The sequence below is a fragment of the Pollachius pollachius genome (genome assembly GCF_949987615.1).
Source record: "Pollachius pollachius genome assembly, chromosome: 5".
NCBI classification, from domain to species: Eukaryota; Metazoa; Chordata; class Actinopteri; order Gadiformes; family Gadidae; genus Pollachius; species Pollachius pollachius.
The window spans coordinates 24,859,810-24,879,434 of NC_136938.1; the positions used below are offsets into that span (position 1 = coordinate 24,859,810).

General features: G+C 46.2%; 2 protein-coding genes across 2 annotated transcripts in view; one reads left to right on the forward strand and one right to left on the reverse strand.

The window, feature by feature from the left end:
- The window catches only part of cdkl5 (cyclin dependent kinase like 5), a 34,398-nt gene extending 27,378 nt beyond the window's left edge, over nucleotides 1-7,020 (forward strand). Inside the window, exons 15-20 of the mRNA XM_079736111.1 lie at nucleotides 108-213; nucleotides 1,933-2,068; nucleotides 2,464-2,569; nucleotides 3,667-3,828; nucleotides 4,901-5,116; nucleotides 5,930-7,020. Of these exons, the coding sequence (XP_079592237.1) occupies nucleotides 108-213; nucleotides 1,933-2,068; nucleotides 2,464-2,569; nucleotides 3,667-3,828; nucleotides 4,901-5,116; nucleotides 5,930-7,000 (1,797 nt within the window). The 3' untranslated portion in view covers nucleotides 7,001-7,020. The remainder of the gene's footprint in view (nucleotides 1-107; nucleotides 214-1,932; nucleotides 2,069-2,463; nucleotides 2,570-3,666; nucleotides 3,829-4,900; nucleotides 5,117-5,929) is intronic.
- A 4,486-nt stretch (nucleotides 7,021-11,506) lies between these two features.
- On the reverse strand, nucleotides 11,507-17,936 carry rs1a (retinoschisin 1a; the record flags this gene model as incomplete). The annotated part of the gene is made up of 6 exons (XM_079737261.1): nucleotides 11,507-11,659; nucleotides 12,542-12,737; nucleotides 13,712-13,853; nucleotides 16,206-16,332; nucleotides 17,351-17,376; nucleotides 17,885-17,936. 6 exons carry the CDS (start codon nucleotides 17,934-17,936, stop codon nucleotides 11,507-11,509), a joined length of 696 nt encoding a protein of 231 aa, XP_079593387.1.
- Between the last annotated feature and the right edge of the window lie 1,689 nt (nucleotides 17,937-19,625).

Consider the following 19,625-nt stretch of genomic DNA (forward strand, 5'->3'; position numbering starts at 1 on the left):
TTAATTATCCGATAGAGTGATTGAGATAGGAATAATCGTTTCTGTTAAATGTTCAATAGCATGTGTGTCTACGTGTGTGTGTGTTCCTTGGTATTTGTGTGTGTTAGGGGGGGATGTATCATGACTACCACGGAGATGACGGAGGTTCCTCCAAGGAGAACCGTATGATCTTCAGTGAGTCCATGCCGCGCAGAGTCGGCAGCTTCTACAGAGGTAAGAACCCAAGAACAATATATCGTTGTTCGGGCCCGAACGCCCTAAATACAGGAACATGCAGTGTTAACAAAAAGGGGTTTTATTTGACCCAAATACATATAGAACAGGCTGTGGACACAAATAACCAAAAAGATTATCAAGGTCAGAATAATATCAAGATGAAGGCAAGGCAAGGCGACTTTATTTAGCACAGCACTTTTCATACACAAGGCAGACTCAAAGTCCATCACATAGAAACATTGTCATAAAATAATAGAATGGACGAAACATAGGCAAAGTTTAAAAATGAATAGAATAGATAGAAAATAAAGGCAATGAAGGAAAGAGCCCAGCATAAAATGTACCATCAACTAAGAAGCAGTCACTGAAACTCAACAGTGACCTTCTGCCATGGAGACATGAGGGAGACTTTACACTGGATGGGTTAGACCAACTGGAGCAGGAGGGGAGGAACGCAAACAACAAAATCGATTTATAACATATAATAAGTTACAAATATGAATATTATCTCTATATATTATTATAATTATTATAAAAATATCATGTATTTTAAATTGAAGATAATATACATTCCATTTCCCCTACAATAACAATTAAATAGACTCCCAATTAGCTTAATTATACACACCTGTAAGTTAACCCAGCTGCTGTTATATATATCACAAGCAAAAGTGATGTCCCCTTTTCCCTCTAAATAAGCACCCACCGACGACAGAACCGTGTTAGTGGTTAGGGTCAGTGGTCCTGCTGGGTATCGAACCGGCAACGTCGGGTTCCTCGGCGAACTCTCTGTTGATGGAGTGGGCTTTGGAGTCGTGAGCAGAGCGCTGCAGGTGGCGTCTCAGGTTTCCTCTCAGGAGCTGCGAGAGCTCAGTGTTTCCTCTCAGCCGCTCGCCACTCCACGGCTGATCTCAGTAATTACCACACTCCAGGCCCGTGGAGGAGGGGCGGATCAGCGCGCAGTTTACCCACTTTACAACCCCCTTGTGCGTTACACACACACACACACACGCACGCGCACCCCGACACACACACACACACACACACACACACACACACACACACACACACACACACACACACACACACACACACACACACACACACACACACACACACACGCACACACAGCTTAAACTGAATATCCCAAAATGCTGAAAGGCGGATATGCTGACAGACTGCGGTTTCTATAAATGCCTGATTTCGTTAATTAGTTTAATTGATTTTTTCGAATCTTGTTTGTATTTGATCGGCCTTCTCAAGTCTTCACCGTGCCACAACCGACACTTCCATCATACACCCAGGCATGGGCGAGTCGACCTGGTCCACAGACCCCCCAACCCCACACCACTGTGACCCTGAGAAGCAGATAGGCCACCATGCAGATTTTAGTTGTATGATAGATAGATAGAATCGCTTTGTTTAGTCTTGTTCTATAGACCGGACATTGGACAACATTTCACACTATTAGTTTGCTGATATTCCAGGCCATTTTTTTTCCTAATATCAAGGACATGGTATGTGACACTCGCGGATCTATGTGTGAAACATTGTACAATGTGTACTCTTCAAAACAAGACTATTCTAAAATACATGGAGAATAAATCGTAATGTCTATTAAGTCTGGTCAGACGCAAGCCAGTGGATAAATGATCAATTAGGATTATTCAGGATATGATGTAATAATTCTCCCTACTTCCTGTCTCTACCCCTTAGTGCCCTCCCCCAGACCGGATAACTCCTCCTCCTTCCACGATGCCGTTGCCCAGGGTCGGGGTCCGGTCGTACCAGTTGTACCTGGGGACCCGGTTGCCATGGTGAACCACTCTAAACGCCAGACCGCTTTTGACTGGTGAGCTGACTCACTGTAACTTATCCTGATAAATGATCTTCCTACCCTGATAGCCCATAATGATCTGTACTATTAACGTAGTAGATGGAATAAGGTGTGTGTGTGTGTGTGTGTGTGTGTGTGTGTGTGTGTGTGTGTGTGTTTCAAGTGTATTTGTCATATCAGCATTACATATGTAGTACAATGATAACAATGGTAGGAGTCGTTAATGGCCATTAAAGGCCTGGACTTCAGGGTATCCTCAACTGTGGAGTGCAAAGTGCTGGAATATATACATGAGCCAAGTTGAGAGGGAGCCCACAGAACGGCAGCCCTAACCCCAGCGCCATCTTGTGTGTGTTGATGTATTCACCTGCTGCACTTTCACTTTCACTCCTGGAAACCCCTTCCCGTAGGTCTACGGCTGAAGCCATGGTCATGAATCCCCCAGAGCCCGTCAAGGAGAAGGAGAAACAGGGCTTCTTCAGGGCCATGAAGAAGAAAAAGAAGAAGACACAAATGGTAAGGAACTTCTGACGTAGCTTTATGTCGATCTGGCTCACAGGGGGTTGTGGGAGATGGAGTTCTGGGAAGATTATGTTTTTATTATCTTTCCCTCATACCTGACAATGTATTGATCTTCTTTTCTGCAATGGTTTTAGGGTTAATATATTGATGCCTATTTGACCCACACTATTTGATTCATGGAGGTTTTAAAGACGGTCAAGTAACAGCAGTTTCGAAAGCCAGGTGGCAGGTTCTGGTGTCATTTTTCGTTTTTTCACATTTTGTTTTTTGTTTCTTGATTGAAAGTTATATTTTTTTGCACCCGTTTTCCCGTTACCTTTGACCAGTGTGCGAAACACCCGCTGGCGACAGGGGGATTCCCTGGTGTTCCAGTGGGTGGTGTTTGGAGAGGATTTCTGCGAGCACCCTAAGGGTGCAATCGTTAAAGAAAATAACAGCGTGATTGAGAGAAAACAGGTGTAAATTCAACGTTCTACTTAGCTCCGGACTCAAGTTGCCTCGCTAAAATAGGTATATTCTTGACGATTGAAAGTGACAATCTTTTAAGATTTTCCCATTCCCACCCCCCCCCTTGCTGTTGAGGCATTCAGGGGGTCTCAATTGTCAATCAAGGGTTTCGGACCCTCAGACACCGCCTGATTTTACACCCTCCCTTAACCATATATTGCTACCATATCAAAACCATACAACAAAGTTGTAGAATTAGCAAACAAAGTTTGCTAATTCAAGCAAAAAAGTCAAACATGTGGGCCAGCTGTGTGAGTTCTCAGTGAAAAGGTCAACCAGTTGTACCAGTTGGGTAAGTCCTCAGTGAGCCAGGACTACCAGTTGTGCCAGTTGGGTAAGTCCTCTGTGAGCCTGGACTACCAGTTGTACCAGTTGGGTAAGTCTTCAGTGAACCAGGAGTACCAGGAGTACCGGTGTGGTAAGTCCTCAGTGAGCCAGTAGAACCAGGTGTACCAGTTGGGTAAGTCTTCAGTGAACCAGGGGTACCAGGAGATCCGGTGTGGTAAGTCCTCAGTGAACCAGGGGTACCAGGTGTGGGTGACCTTGTGTTGAGCGTGTGGGCTTGTTCCTCTTGTGCCCCACAGACGGACATGGAAGAAGGGAGGAACCCCAGCATCAGGAAGAGCCTGTTCCCCCTCTTTAGCTCTAAGAATAGCCTAAAGCACAGCGCGGCGGCCAAAGCGCTGCCCGTAGTGGCGTCGCCCATGGTACAACACCAGCCCAACGCGGCCTACCCTGCCTCTCCAGTAATCTAACCATCACCTTACCTCTGCATGCCTCCTCTGCCAGTCCCATCCTCTCACACCGCATCGGTGCCATCGAAAGCGTTGAAATACTCTCAGAAAAAGTCCTCTCAGGGCAAGGCACAACTTTTCTGAAAGTGATTTTGGATCCCTGATCTGATTCTGCAGCGGGCGTTGGCGTCCAACCATCCATCAAACCAGCATCCAGCCATCCATCAAACCAGCATCCAGCCATCCATCAAGCCAGCATCCAGCCATCCATCCATCCAACCCACCCTCCATCCACCAATTCATCGGTCGGTCCATCCATCGATCCACCAATCATCCATCCACCACCCAACCATCCACCCACTACCCATCTACCCATTCATCGGTCCGTCCATGCATCCATCCACACACCGTCCATCCACTATCCATCCGCCCATTCATTGGTCCATCCATCCATCCACCATCCATCCACCTTGTGTTTGTAGTGGCTGCACTGGGCTGCACAGAATGTACGGTGAACGATTCAACACACAGGCGAATGCTTCCATGCGTGTGTTGCTCTGCAGTACGTCTAACGGCCTGATGTCGGACACCACAGCCTGAACTTAGAAATCACCACAACCGCCTCACCGTGTTCTGGCTTCATTAGCATATTCAAACATAGATGCATACACACATGAATGTACAGTATAAAATGAACTATGCTGTAAATTATTATAACTTGCTGCTTGAGGTCTGCATGAAGTATTTTTGCAAGCTTTTCAGATGTCATGATTTCTTTCCACAATGCTTGTTGATGGTTGTGTTGTTGTTGTTTTTCGATGGCTTCCTGATCTCTTCCAGTTCATTATAATCTCAAATGCTGAAGTCCGAAGCTAGGAATTGTCCTATTCCCATGTTCAAAGATATCTGCCACTTCACCAAAGTGGCAGTTTATTCTCCATCTTGTGATCTGAGGCTGAATGAAAGAGATCAGTTGGTTGGGTCAACTGGCTTTCAACCAAACCGTGTCAATGTTATAACAGTAATAATGACACTCATAGTAACCACATTGTTAACTCTGCCGTCTGTCCGTCCGCACCGTTAGGTCAGCGGTAACGGCCAGGAACACCTCTCCCTCCAGCGGGGCAGCAAGTCCTCGTCACACCACAGCGGCCGCAGGAAAACCCGCGAGCGCTCCAGAGACCGCGACCGCGAACAGAGTCGAGATCGCGACCGGGAGAGGGAGAGGGACAGCAGGGGGAGAGAGAGAGAGCGGGTCGGGGAGTGGCCAGCCGAGAAGCCCGTGGACTCCCACTCCCAGGTCAGAACCTCCCGACATGAGTTTCCGTTGGGCTGAAGGTCCCATGACACGCCACCGGGTGTGGGTGTGATTGGCCGTCACAAGCCCTTTTGAAAATCTGCCCCTTATGACATCACAGGAGGGCGTGTCCACCTAGATGTGCGCCGGATAGGTAAGTCTACCGGCCTACCCGGTGGACTGTGGCAAACGTTGCTCGTCTATCCGTCACACATCTAGGTGGACACGCCGACTTGTGATGTCATAAGGGGCCGATTTTTGTAAGGCTAATCACACTCACACCTTTAAAGGGCCCTCATTGTACCACCAGGCATGAGGGTTGATTGGTCATCACAAGAGTTCACAGAGTTCATCTCGACTCTGCATAGAAACCAATGCACAGCCACCATTGAATGTTGTACGTCCTGGCACTTGTACATTGCACTTATTCAAGGTACTTAATTGTGTAGCATCTACAGTAGCTGCTATCGCTGCTTTACACGGGGAATGGGTTAGCCTAGCGATTGTAATACTTGCACTTGGTTCTATGAACGTCTTTACTGTACCGACAGCGATATATTGTTTCACTTCTTATGACAAATGTACTTATTGTAACAAATGCACTTATTATAAGTCGCTTTGGATAAAAGCGTCTGCTAAATGCCCTAAATGTAAATGTAAATGTAAATCACAACATTGTCATACATCTGGAAATGTATGTTGTCGTGGTCTAGGATGTTCCGTTCGAATGCACTATTTTTTTGTTATTTGACAGCACGTTACCTTGCGTTCATACCTTGTGAACATCACGTCTGTCTGCTTGTGCTTGTTTCCCAGAGCCAACCGCTGAGGTCCCTCCGCCGGCTGCTCCACCTCTCACCCTCCTCCACCCAGCCCCAGGTGCCTCCACCTCCTCCCCCCGACCTGCGCTTCCAGCAGACCCTCCCCAACCTCCCTGCCTCCTCCAAAGGGGGGTACCCCTCCGATGGCAGGGGCCACACAGACAGCAGGGGCCACCAGGACAGCAGGGGTCTTCAAGATAACAGGGGCCACACAGAACCCAGGGGCCACACCGACCTTAGGGGTCACACAGACCTTAGGGGCCACACAGATCCTAGAGGCCACCCCGACCCTAGGGGAAACCCTGACCCTAGGAGCCACCCTGACCCTAGGAGCCACCCTGACAACAGGGGCCACAAAGACCCTCGAGGCCTTCAAGATAACAGAGGCCTTCAAGATAACAGAGCCCACACTGAGCCTAGGGGCCACTCTGACCCTAGGAGCCATTCTGACTCCAGAGTCCTCCAAGATAACAGGGGCCACCAAGATAACCGGGGTCTTCAAGATAACAGAGGTCATCAAGATAACAGGGGCCACACTGAGCCTAGGGCCCACACAGACAGCAGAGCCCACACAGACCTCAGGGCCCACACAGATAACAGATCCAACACTGAGCCTAGGGGCCACTCTGACCCAAGGGCCCACTCTGACCCCAGGGCCCACACGGATCCCAGGACCCACACAGACCCCCGATCCCACACAGACCCGAGGGCCCACACAGACCCCCGATCCCACACAGACCCCAGAGCCCACACAGACCCCCGGTCCCACACCGACAGCAGGGGCCACACAGACAGCAGGGGCCACACAGAGAGCAGGGGCCATCCAGAGAGCAGGGGCCACTCTGGAGTCAGCAACTCTTCCCAGGCCAAGAGCCGCAAGCCCAGCTACCCCATGCCGGGGCAGATCGAGTCCAACTGGCACGCGTCGGCCCTGCAACGGGCCGACGGGGCACAGTACACGGCGGAGCAGCTGGGCATCAAACCCGGACAGAACGGACCCACCTTTACGCGCGCCTCACGTCCCAGGATGCCGAACCTCAACGACCTGAAAGAGACGGCACTGTGAAACGGCCGGACATCCTCACACTTCGCTCCCTCTCCCGATATTTGACTGTCTGTAGACCGCCAGAGACCTAGCTCGCTACGGCTAGCGTTTACACCACAGTGAACCTTGAAATCCCTCAAGTCAACCGCTCAGAGAAGACAAATATCTCCAAATATTGTATCGCCGCACTTCATTGTTTGATGAGGGAGTAGTCCAGTGGGACTCTTAAGGTAAGGTATGAATGACAGTTTATTCACCTCAGTGGTGCAGCAGTTTGTATGTACTTAACTCTCTACAGATATTTAATGGTGTTACATCAGAGGACAAGGACAAGATGGCGTGGGATCTGCCCGTCTTCAGTCGCAGACACTGCCCATTCTGGACTCTATGCTGCCGCCTGCTGGTTCATAGCAGCTACTGCAGCGCATCAGAGCTAATGGTCTGAAGTGACCCAGAAAGTTGTGTGCGTGTGTGTGTGACTGTGTGTGCGAGCGTGCGTGTGTATATGTTTTTCAAAGTCAAATATTTGCTAATAAGAAAGAAAAATATATATATATCAACATAATTTATGAAATATTTATTTGTTTTCAACTTAAGGATATAAGCTATAAATGACACAGTATGTAGGCTACATGGAAAAAAATTAAAAGGTATTATAGAGTTATTGTGTAATTGCAAGAGCTATAGACACAAAAAGATATGCATAGATATTCATGTGTTTATAATTCAATATGTCACAAGAGAAATATAATGGTGAATGGCTTTTTTTGATTACCACAATTTAATATTATTATAACAGTATCAATGTTATTTTTCAGTTGGTTAATATGTACAAAAATATCAAGAACATTTTTCTAAGTGGATGAGATTTGTTCCCTGTGAGAATCACTCCCCACTTTCTAAGATACTGTAATATTCCTTTTATTATAACAGTGAAGATACTGTATTAGTCCTTTATTATTACAGTGAATCTGACTTTTTTGTTATGCTATCATTGTCACATGTTTACACTTCATAGCTTTCCTACCTATCTTTTGCCTTCAAAATACTTTTTTTTTTTTATTCCATTCATCTATCGGTCTATCGAGGGTCTATCGGGATGTGTTGGGCATGAACAGGGCATTATAATGGAAATAATCATAAAAGTGACCCCTCAAACATACACATGTGCTCATGCAAGGTAACACACACACACACACACACGCACAAACACACACACACCGAAACTCACACGCCGACACACAAACACACCTATATGAGTTTGTTGCTTCTGCAACAATCTGCATCTATATCAAGCATTCAAGGGGTAATTTCTGTATAAAATGGAAATGGTAAAGTTCAGGTATAAGCTCAACGAACGCAGGACTTTTGGGTTAGAGTTGGTCAAGGTCGGGTAAGGACGGTTTGGACAGTGTGGGTTAGAGGTGAGATGGTAAAGTTCAGATTTTGGATCTTGAACGGTTTGGTGGGTATGTGTATTTGGTTAGAGATGGTTATGTATTAGTTGAAGGATGGTTAGAGATCCAAGCATTGGGTTGAACATTACAAAAGTTCAGTGGCAGATTGTTATGATGAGCTGTGATTAAGGTCAAGCCTAGGTATTGGGTAGAGATTGTTGAACGGTGATTAAGATCAGGTTAAGGATCTGTAGGAGAGTGATGTATCATGGGAATAAATACCAGAAAAGTATGCATATCCTATTTCAGCTGCTAGCATACAAGCTATCAACAATGTGAAAGACACAAAGTGTTACAACATTCAAATGTATTAGTTCCACTGATTAATTCTAAAGGTTATGTATTGAAACACCCAAGTTGTTACAGTATGCAACTATCCCAGTCGTTTACTACATCATCTTAACTTTGACATTGGCTGAGAAATTCTTCAAAGGTGTTTTCTGGAAAAATAGAATCGCACAATTATCCACATAAAAATAAATATAAATAAAAGCCTAAATGACAGGAACGGTCTGGCAGATGTAAACAATTGCGATATAGAACTTTGGTCTTTGTGATGAGAAATTTTGTGAAGTAGTTGTGTTGTGATGCACTGTTACGTTGTCCACACACTCTATACTGGCCGACGCACATTGATCCCAAGGGACCAAAGTGCCACATGGCTGTTGTTTACAATGAAGCAGGCGCGCAAACGATCAAACGCGCACCGCTATTGGGCAGAATCGGTAAAACCAGGAGGGGCGTTGTGGTGATTTGATCACCTACAACGGCACGGTCCTTTAAAGCTTATTCTTTGTTTATTTCTTGCGTGATTGCCTCTGTTCTCTGGTTTGAATTCAACACAGTGCCAGTGTGCCCTTCACCAGGGAGCCGAAATGAAGACCAGTAATATTGTGACAGGGAGGAGAGAGCAACAGATCCTGCGTTAGCAGATGTCTCCTGAAGTTATACAAACATTGGTATTATTATTGTCAATAATATAATCCTACAAAACAAAGATAACTACGTGTGGGAAACTGAAAGCAATAACCTTCCTACTAACGATGCGAGTTCTGTTTTAACGCCGACGTTGAAGAAAATGTTTTGGGCTGCGACTACCAAGTTGTTAACAAAGTGGTTTGATTCTCTCCACGTATCGTCAAACTCACTATAACACTACACACACAGGCTAATGGAAACTAATAATGTGATATTGAGGGTGAAGGGCCGCAATCAGCAGAGCGCGTGATCATTGAGGTTCAAGACGGGAACGAGATGAAATAAGCCTGAGTTCAACTAACTGCTAAGAAGATAGAAGGGGCTCAGCTTCGTACACAAGAGGTGAATGTGTTTAAAAAAGCATACATTTATTATTTTATTTTATTTTTTCATTTAAACTGTTCCCCACTTTTTACAGGATGTACATAAAGTGTATCTTATCCAACCGCCCTACCGTCAATAATAAGAGTATCAAAATAAAAGCCCACTGTACATTTTTAAACGGTTCCGATGGTTGATTTATTTGGATCTCAGAATTTGTACAATAAAGAGACAGCGCAGGGTCCACCATGTGTGTTTTTTTGTTTTATAGAGGAGAGGTTTTAAAACACAAGAATTTCCAGAGAATGAAATTTGAAGCAAATTCCAAAGCACCATAGAAATATAAATGGAGGTATTACTGTCACTGCCTTGACACGCAATGACCCCAACACAACACAAACATCCAAGTACAACACAGCTGAGAACGATCACTATACTGTAATATCAACTGACAAAAAAAATCTCGATTGCATTTTAACGATATAAATTAAAAAAGTTCACAAAAAAAAGATAGAGAGATAGAAAGAAAAAGAAACAAACCAGAACATTGCTCAATAGGTCATAATTTAAGACAAGAAGAAAGAACAGAAATTAAAGAAGAAGGAAGAAAGTTACTACAAAAGAGGTGTGAAAGAGTTTGTATTAAAACAAATAATGAAATAGCTAACAGTTAAAATAGCTAACGACCATTGCATATTCCTAGTCCGACTCATGGAATAACAGCCTGGAGTATCGTTTTAATTGAACTGAAAAAAGTTTTGACAGTGGTTCCAAAGAGTTGCACTAGAAAAAACATGTTAATGTATGTTGGTGGTGCTAATTATAAATAAAAACAAAAGAAACTAACAGAGTGAGTCAATAAACTAACATACCACAAGATGTACTTTACAAATCCATGACATGAGTTGACGAATATGTCAATCTATCTCAAGAGAAATAACAAACACACACACACGACGTGACGACATACAGAAGGATCTCAACTGAATACATGAACAATAATACTGATGAATAATTAATGATAATGCCTCGGAATGGAGGGATGAGGAAAAGAGAGATTTTAGGCTGGAGGGGTGAGGGATGAAGGTTAGAGGGATGAGGTGGTGGACAGATGAAGGGATGAGGGATGAAGGTTAGAGGGATGAGGTGGTGGACAGATGAAGGGGTGAGGGATGAAGGTTAGAGGGATGAAGAATGATGGGATGAGGGATGAAGGGTGGAGGTAGGAGGGATGAAGGTTGGAGGGATGAAGTGATGAGGGATGAATAGCGGAGGTATGAAGGGTGGAGGGATGAGGTGGTGGACAGATGAAGGGGTGAAGGGATGAGGGGAGGAGGGATGGAGGGTGGAGGGGTGAGGGGTCAGACAGATGAAGGGTGGAGTGATGAAAGGTGGAGTGATGAAGGATGGATTAATGAAGGGTGGAGGGACGAGGGGGAGGAGAGATGGAGGGCGGAGGGGTGAGGGGGAGGAGAGATGGAGGGTGGAGGGACGAGGGGGAGGAGAGATGGAGGGTGGAGGGACGAGGGGGAGGAGAGATGGAGGGTGGAGGGACGAGGGGGAGGAGAGATGAGGGGGAGGAGAGATGAAGGGTGGAGGGACGAGGGGGAGGAGAGATGGAGGGTGGAGGGACGAGGGGGAGGAGAGATGAAGGGCGGAGGGGTGAGGGGGAGGAGAGATGGAGGGTGGAGGGATGAGGGGGAGGAGAGATGGAGGGTGGAGGGATGAGGGGGAGGAGAGATGGAGGGCGGAGGGACGAGGGGGAGGAGCCTCAGACACACTTGCTCATGCAGAGCAGCAGCTCTATGCGCAGGGCGATGCGCGTGTGCCAGCCCAGCGGCAGGATGCGCAGGTAGCGCGCCACGATGGGCGGCCGCAGCAGGTTCTGCACTGAGGAGGAGCGGTCCGAGTTACCGTAGAACACCTGCAGGGGGAGGGGGGGGAGAGAGACAGGGGGGGGGGGGGGGGGAGAGAGACAGGAGGGGGGGAGAGAGACAGGAGGGGGTGATGGGGGGAGGGGGAGGGGGGGAGAGAGAGACAGGAGGGGGAGAGAGAGACAGGGGGGGGAGATGGGGGGAGGGGGAGGGGGGGAGAGAGACAGGAGGGGGAGAGGGGGGGAGACAGGAGGGGGAGGGGGGAGGGGGAGAGGGGGGGAGAGACAGGAGGGGGAGAGGGGGGGGAGAGACAGGAGGGGGAGAGTGGGGGGAGAGACAGGAGGGGGAGAGGGGGGGGGAGAGAGACAGGAGGGGGAGAGGGGGGGAGAGACAGGAGGGGGAGAGGGGGGAGAGAGAGAGGAGGGGGAGGGGGGAGAGACAGGAGGGGGAGGGGGGAGAGACAGGAGGGGGAGAGGGGGGGAGAGAGAGACAGGAGGGGGGGAGAGAGGAGGGGGAGAGGGGGGAGAGAGAGGAGGGGGAGAGAGACAGGAGGGGGGGAGACATAGGGAGAGAAGATGGGGAGAGAGACATCGACAGAGTGAGGCAGGAGTGAGAGAGCGAGACAAAGAAACATTGAGAGGGAAGAGTGGTAGGGAAAGAGGGGGGAGGGACATAAAGAGAGAGGGGGAGAGGAGGGAACGAGGTACAGAGAGAGAGAGCACATTAAACACTATGAATTATGAATTCACGTTATGAATCACTGGTTATTCCAAGGATATCATGAAACATTGATTCTCCAATCGCGTAACATACAATGTCCTCTGCACACCCAATCCCGGGATGTAATCTATGTCCGCCACTGCGCCCCACTGTCCAGCAAACACGGTCATCAAAACAACGGTTCCCTAGACGTATTCCCCCGCCCCACTGACCCTGTTGTTGCCGGTCTGGTCCTTGTAGTAGATCCAGTTGAGCTTCTCGTCGGTGCGGTACTGGACGCTGTACTTGGTGACCCACTCGTCCGCGTCGCAGCGGCCCTGTGTCAGCAGGCCTGACACCACCATCACCTCTCGCAGGTCCACCTGCAGCCACTGGCTGTTGTCCTGGAACTTGGAGAGCCACGCACACCTGCAGACGTGCAGACGGGTTAGGGGGGGAGAAGACGTGCACATGAACCCCCAAGGGCTTTTTTTTTAAAATAATAATTCCTGATTTATGATTCTTTTTAGGGAATAATCTGGTGCTATTCACAAGCTAGAAGAGTGGCAAGATTGAGCAAAATAAAGTCAATAAAGTCACTAATTTTACTTGTAATTGTGATTAGTAGTCTAATGAGTATTAATGGCAGTTTGTAGGATCGTTTTTTATTCCGTTATTCTCATTACATCCATTCATATGAAAGGTAAGGTCATCTTTATTATCCCAGAGGGGAGTTATTGCAGAGACAGCAGTAATACAATCATCATCAACACACACCAATCAAACAATCAATCAAAGTAGGCCATTGATTGGTGTTTATTATCGCATCATCTTAGACTGAATAACGGTTATTCCTTATGGTGTATGTTAATTAATTTATTGTATTGACATCAAACTACTTTGTTTATTGTTCCTTCCCCGTTGGGTTCATTTGGGCGTATCAGAACACAGAAATGGCACTCGGATGCCGACCCAAACAGCCGGTCAGAGGCCCCCTGCTTTGGGCGGTCTTGGACCATTTCAAAGGGAACCGTAGTGAGGTTTGATTGCAGTGAGAATGCACAACGGACCAAGAAAAGCCTACAGCTACCTCTATGTGTTTGTGTTCGCGTCTCGGGGCAGCGCATCACACAGATAACAGACTACCTACATTGTTTTAGAGCAGAATGTGCTGATCATAGTACAACAACCAGAGACTTGCGACAACTGTCTAACTAAAGTGATGTTACCACCACCACCACAAGCGCTACAAACATGACGTTTTGAGCAACAGAAATTCAATGTTCTATCATTTCTCAAATCTTGAGCATAGACTTGATCGTTATCAGCCTTGCTTGTGAGTCTCTGGGTACAGAGGTATGCTTGCTAAATGTGGGTGTAGAATCTAGCTCATGCTCTCTCACCCGAAGCCCTGGTTGTTGAGTCGGGCCCTGTTAGGGACCCAGGATGAGAACCAGCCCGTATACTGCTCCTGGTTAGAGCAGGTGATCTGGTCCGGACTCACAGAACCGGCCTCGAATCCCAGTTGACGATGATAGGGGCATTCTGCAGAGAAACAACCGAAAAAACCTTTTATAAAGCATAGTTATGAAAGAGATAGGGCACATAGAGTATAGACTAGACTGTATATTCATCTAAAACATTGTTTCTAATACACTACTGCACATTTAGAGTATAGACTAGACTATTAATATAAAACATTGTTTATAATATACTACTGCACATTTAGAGTATAGACTAGACTGTATATTCACATAAAACATTGTTTATATTAATATTTATATATATATAGTTACAAATATAATCATATTAGTCTCGTAGTTCTACTATGCCACAAATCCTATCCATGTATGTTTTATAATCCTTTTTTCCCAGATAAGAGGTTTAGTTTGGACATTAATCTTGTTCACAAAGCATTCATTGAGATCTTTCTGGGTACTTCCGGGATTAATCAGAGTCAGAGTCAAGTAGGCTTAACACACCACACACACACACACACACACACACACACACACACACACACACACACACACACACTCACACCAACATCTGTCTATGGCTTGGCTGTAAACATCCCAGAATTGCGATCTGTCTGTGATGTTTACCATCCCTCCCTCTCTCCAAACTCTCCATAAGCGCCCGGCGATGTCTGGATGGAGCTCAGGGGAGGCGGGGGTCATGAGCATGACAGATGGCAGGCGTCTACCATGACATCCCCAGATTTGTCTATTTCTGGTGTCAACCTGTCCCTCTGCTTCTTAGCCCACGATGACGAGGGATGAAATCAGCCCCAGTGGTCAATAACGCCATCATCAACGTGTGATCATAAAGGCTGCCTTCAGCGGTCCCATATTAGGCTAACCTCAGGTGAAAGATCATTGCAGAGAATTCAATGAATAGACGCAGTGAGGTTCGTCTCCAAAGTGCAACAATTCTGTTGTTTACCAGCTCAGCTGTCTGCAGCTGATCTCAGACCAGACTCGGCCACCAACAGGGATGATAATCCCTCGCAACCAGCAAGGCTCACATTCATGGGCTAACAATGTGTTGATGTACAGTAACTAGCAGCTAACAATGTGTGGATGTACAGTAACTAGCAGCTAACAATGTGTTGATGTACAGTAACTAGCAGCCAACAATGTGTGGATGTACAGTAACTAGCCGATAACAAGGTGTTCACGAACATTCAACACATTGACAAACTACACACGCTCGCACACACACGCATTCAACGTTCGACAGGCTCAACTGCTCTGTGGTGACCCAAGAAGAAAAACCATGAAACGATTGGATAATTATACAGCACTAAATTATGTGAATAACTGAGGGCTCTATTCCGGGCGCTGTAATCTCGCATGCGTGTAGAAAGTGATTATCTTCGATGCCCTCTCTCTCTGTGGAGGACTCTTAAATCGAGAAGGTCACTCTGGCGTCTCACCGTGTCTCACTAACACCTCAGGGTTCCAGCGTGACAGTGTTCTTTGGAGACACAACCCATCGCTCCACACTCCACATGTTTCGCTTGTAGTTGGACTCAGTCAACCTCTGGCAATCTATTCTTGTCTCAATCTCTCTGACAGTCTCTCTCTCTCTCTCTCTCTCTCTCTCTCTCTCTCTCTCACACACTAAAAGTCTATCTCTCTCGCTCTCCCACGCTCTCTATCCCAGTCTGTCTCACTCTCTCTGAGACTCTTTCCCACTCTCTTTTTCTCTCTCTCTCTCTCTCTCTCTCTCTCTCTCTCTCTCACACTCAAACTAAACAAGAATATAATCTCTAGTTTAAAGCCAATTTCTCTCTCTCCTCCTCCTCTCTACCTCCATCTTCCTCCCTAGCTCGCCTTCTCTCTCACTTGCTCATTTTCTTCCATTCTCTCTATTTATCTCGTTCTGCATCTTCTTCCGAAACATGAAATCAGTTTGGTTGAATATGTTTGGTTTCGATCTAACCTCACTTGGCCGTGTCAAACCTCACACACACACACACACACACACACATTCACACACACACACACACACACACACGCGCGCACACACGCGCGCACACACACACACACACACACACACACACACACACACACACACACACACACACACACACACACAGACACACCAAAACTGTGTTTGGGTGTAAAACAATTGTCTAAGAACAATATTGAGCCTGTCAAAAAGTACAGTATTCAAATTCAGATTCTGACTGTGATTATCACCGACTGAAACCTCAGGTTTATGAACTGGATTCCTCAGCCGTTTGCATTCAACACATATTTACATCCTTTTACTGCACTGCACACACAGGTCCCTCTTGATTAAACTGTTCCTGCTACCAACATACACACACACACACACACACAAACAGGTTTCTGACTTACATGGTGAGACGCACCCAGTCAACCCTACCTGGCATGCAGTCCACTCCTCGGACCATGGGGGGTCTGGACAGCAGGCTGGAGAACTCTGTCGGGGGGGAGCCTCCCTCACAGTCGCATTTACACGCCCTGTTGCTCCAGGTCTCCGGTGCACCCAGCTGGCGCACACACAGACACACACACACATACACACACACATACACACACACGAACAAATACACAGAAAAACTCATACATTGCCATAAATAGACCGTACATCACAAATGCATCACAAAATCTCTGCCGTATGTGCATGTGTGTGTGTGCATGTGTTCATGTTTGTATGTGTGTATGTATAAACTAAATATATGTATGTGTGTATGCATGCATATATGTGTGTGTGTGCGTGGCGTGCGTCTGTGTGTTTGTCTGTGTGTGTGTGTATGTACGTGTATTTGTAGAGATGTATCTGGTGTGTATGTATGTCTTTATGTCTGTATGTATGTGTGTATGTATGTATGTATGTATGTATGTATGTATGTATGTATGTATGTATGTATGTATGTATGTATGTATCTATGTATGTATCTATGTATGTATCTATGTATGTATCTATTTATTTAGGTAGGAAGAGGGAGGAATGTAGAATGATGTGTATTTGAATGTCTCTCTGTGTTCCTATTTCTTAGTCTAGAAACAGGCCAGTGTCTGGCCTGTTTGAAGGTGTTATTTCCAAGGTGTTATTTCCAACATTCCGCCATTTGTAATGTCTCAACAAGGACGAACCAACCTGGACGTCTGGGACATAGCAAGGGCCATATACCTTATCAAGGGAGAGACTGCTTGTGTTCTCTTGTTATTCGCGTTTCCTTTATTATAATACTCGCCCCAACCCTTTGGCTCGGTGAGAAGAGGGATCGACAGCCAAGGAGCACTATTCCACCTAAGTCTGTACCTGTGCTGTATGACATCCTTGAATACACCATCTATTCGACCCTCTGACCCAACCTGCCAAGTTGCCTGTATTTCCACTTCAAGAGTTACTACTACAACGAAAAAATACACAACTCAGTGTCTATGCGAACAGTTTAGAAATAAGCTGAAATCGAACAAAGGTTTATGTGTATGTATCTATGTATTCCTATGTGTGTGTGTGTACAACACAACAGATGGAGGGTGTGTGGGTCAGAGTCGTACCTCCTGAGCCTGAGAGCAGAGCAGGACTGGGAACAGATGGAAAGCCAGGCAGGAGAGCGCCATCAAGCGTGTAGAGAAACAGGATGAGGACACGTTACGACACACTACAAAAAACTAGAACAGCCATCTGAGTAGTACAGTACGGCAAGCTTAATCATAAAACACCCTTCAAACACCGTTCTGGTGCGTCAAGGACATCTTTAAAACATTAAACAGACTATCAGAGAAATACAATTAAGGTATTGTATATATTTTTAGTTATTAAAAAAAATCGAAATCAAAACCCAAATTACGTTCAATAATTTTGGAACAATTTATAAAAGGAAACAAGGCAGAAACAAATTAATGTTCTAAAAAATATTAAAATAGTATAACCCTAAAATTAAGGATGCAGTTATTTTTAGTCATTAGCAGACCGGCGATAATTCAAACGTGCTTCATTCTGAGCTCCTTCCCATGGACAACACTACCTACTACACCACACTCCAACCTGACCAAGAACCAGCGGGGGCCATCCAGGTAGAGGGGACCTACCTTCGAAGCCCAGCACCAGCAGAGGGGACGCCCAGCGAGCAAAAGAAGCCATCTTCACCAGAGCAAACTGAGGACTGAGCAGCCGTGTCTACCGTATGGAGGACAAGCTGGATTACTCTAATCCACACAGAGCTTCCAGGGTTTTACTTAATGCCCTCCTCATCCCCGCAGGCCCCGCCTACTGCTGCCCGTGGGTCCTCAGACGAGCCCGGGGACAAAGGGCTGCGTGGACGAGCTTGAATGAGCTGCTGGAATATTATAATATTATCTGTGCATGTGCTGAATGGGTTCATGTGTACAAGGCATGCAAAGTTGTGCATGGGTATGCCTTTTTGTGTCGGTGTGTCTGTGTGTTGAACTGTTTGTGTGTCTGTGTGTGTGTGTGTGTGTGTTTGCGTGTGTGTGTGTGTGTGTGTCTGTGTGTGTGTCTGTTTCTGTGCACGCCTGCGTGTGTTTGTGCGTGTGTGTGATTTAGAGAATGAGTAGCCAAGTGTCAAGTGAGGAGCTTCCCTGATAGATTTATAAATAGTGTGTGGTTATTTAGTCTCTAGAGCCGTATGTCCATTCTGGGCTTCTGTATAAACATGGCGGTTCAACATGGTGGGCTCTGTGGAAGAGCACCCACTCCCTCCCTATGTAGATTTAAAAGGCTTATTTTTAGGAGTCAAAAACACGACGATTCTCCTTTTCATGGGCTTATACACTAAATAAAACATACTTATGAATATTATATTCCATTTCTGCCATGACCGTTCCGCTAAATCCTGGTACATTTTAAAACACTGCACCATGTTAAAGCGTAATCTTGCAGAGAATTCTCTGTGAGAATATACGTTTTGATTTGATAATGTCTGCCTTTGCCTTTCTTCCCTGATTGATTAGGAATCCATCTTTCCTGTCAATTACAGGTCCTTTAATGCAACACTTCTCAATGGGCAGAATTAGCGAGGGAGCTTAGAGAGAGTGGGTGTTTTATGGGGTTGTTGAGTTTAAAAATCTCGCTCTCTTCTGCACTCTCTTTACAACTCTTGAATTTATCTTGAATCTTTTGAAATGTGGTTGTTATGAATGCCAATTATTTGATTGACTGATGGAAAATAATGTTTAAATAGTTGTTAAAAAAAAAGTATATATTTAAAAAAGAATTGTGCTACGGAATCCGTATGAAGGTGCCCAAACATATTTCCTTCCCTGGGGCCCCTCATTTCTTCCTACGTCCCTGGCTCGATAATATGGGCCCAGGTGAAAGCAATCAGTTCTAAACGCTTATGGGTGTGTTCTACTCTCTCTAAACCATATAAAACCTGGTGTGGTTTCAACTGGACTGTATTGATCGACATCCAGAACAAAAATGAAGGCACCGGTTAAACTCACGACCATCAAAACCAAAGTGGCACAGAAGAAACGGAAAGACGCTTACCGCGACTTCATCAACCGAGCTCACCAAGAGGTGAAGAGCTTTGTATTCACACCGGTGCTGGATAAAGAAACAAAATCATGCCTTTGTCACGGAATGTGCTGCAAAAACGTGCATTGGTTCAAAGGCTGCGACCGGGGCAAACTTGGACAAGACGGTGAAGTTCGACAGGCTCAACGTTCTAACGTTTGTGAATCACTGTCCCAGGGACCTGATGTTGTTCCAGGCGCCAGCAGTGCGCTCAAGACCGACCACCCCAGGTGTCCCAGGCGGGTTCTTTTGGGACTGGTAGCCCTGGAGGCAAGCCGGATTTCAAAGACTTCC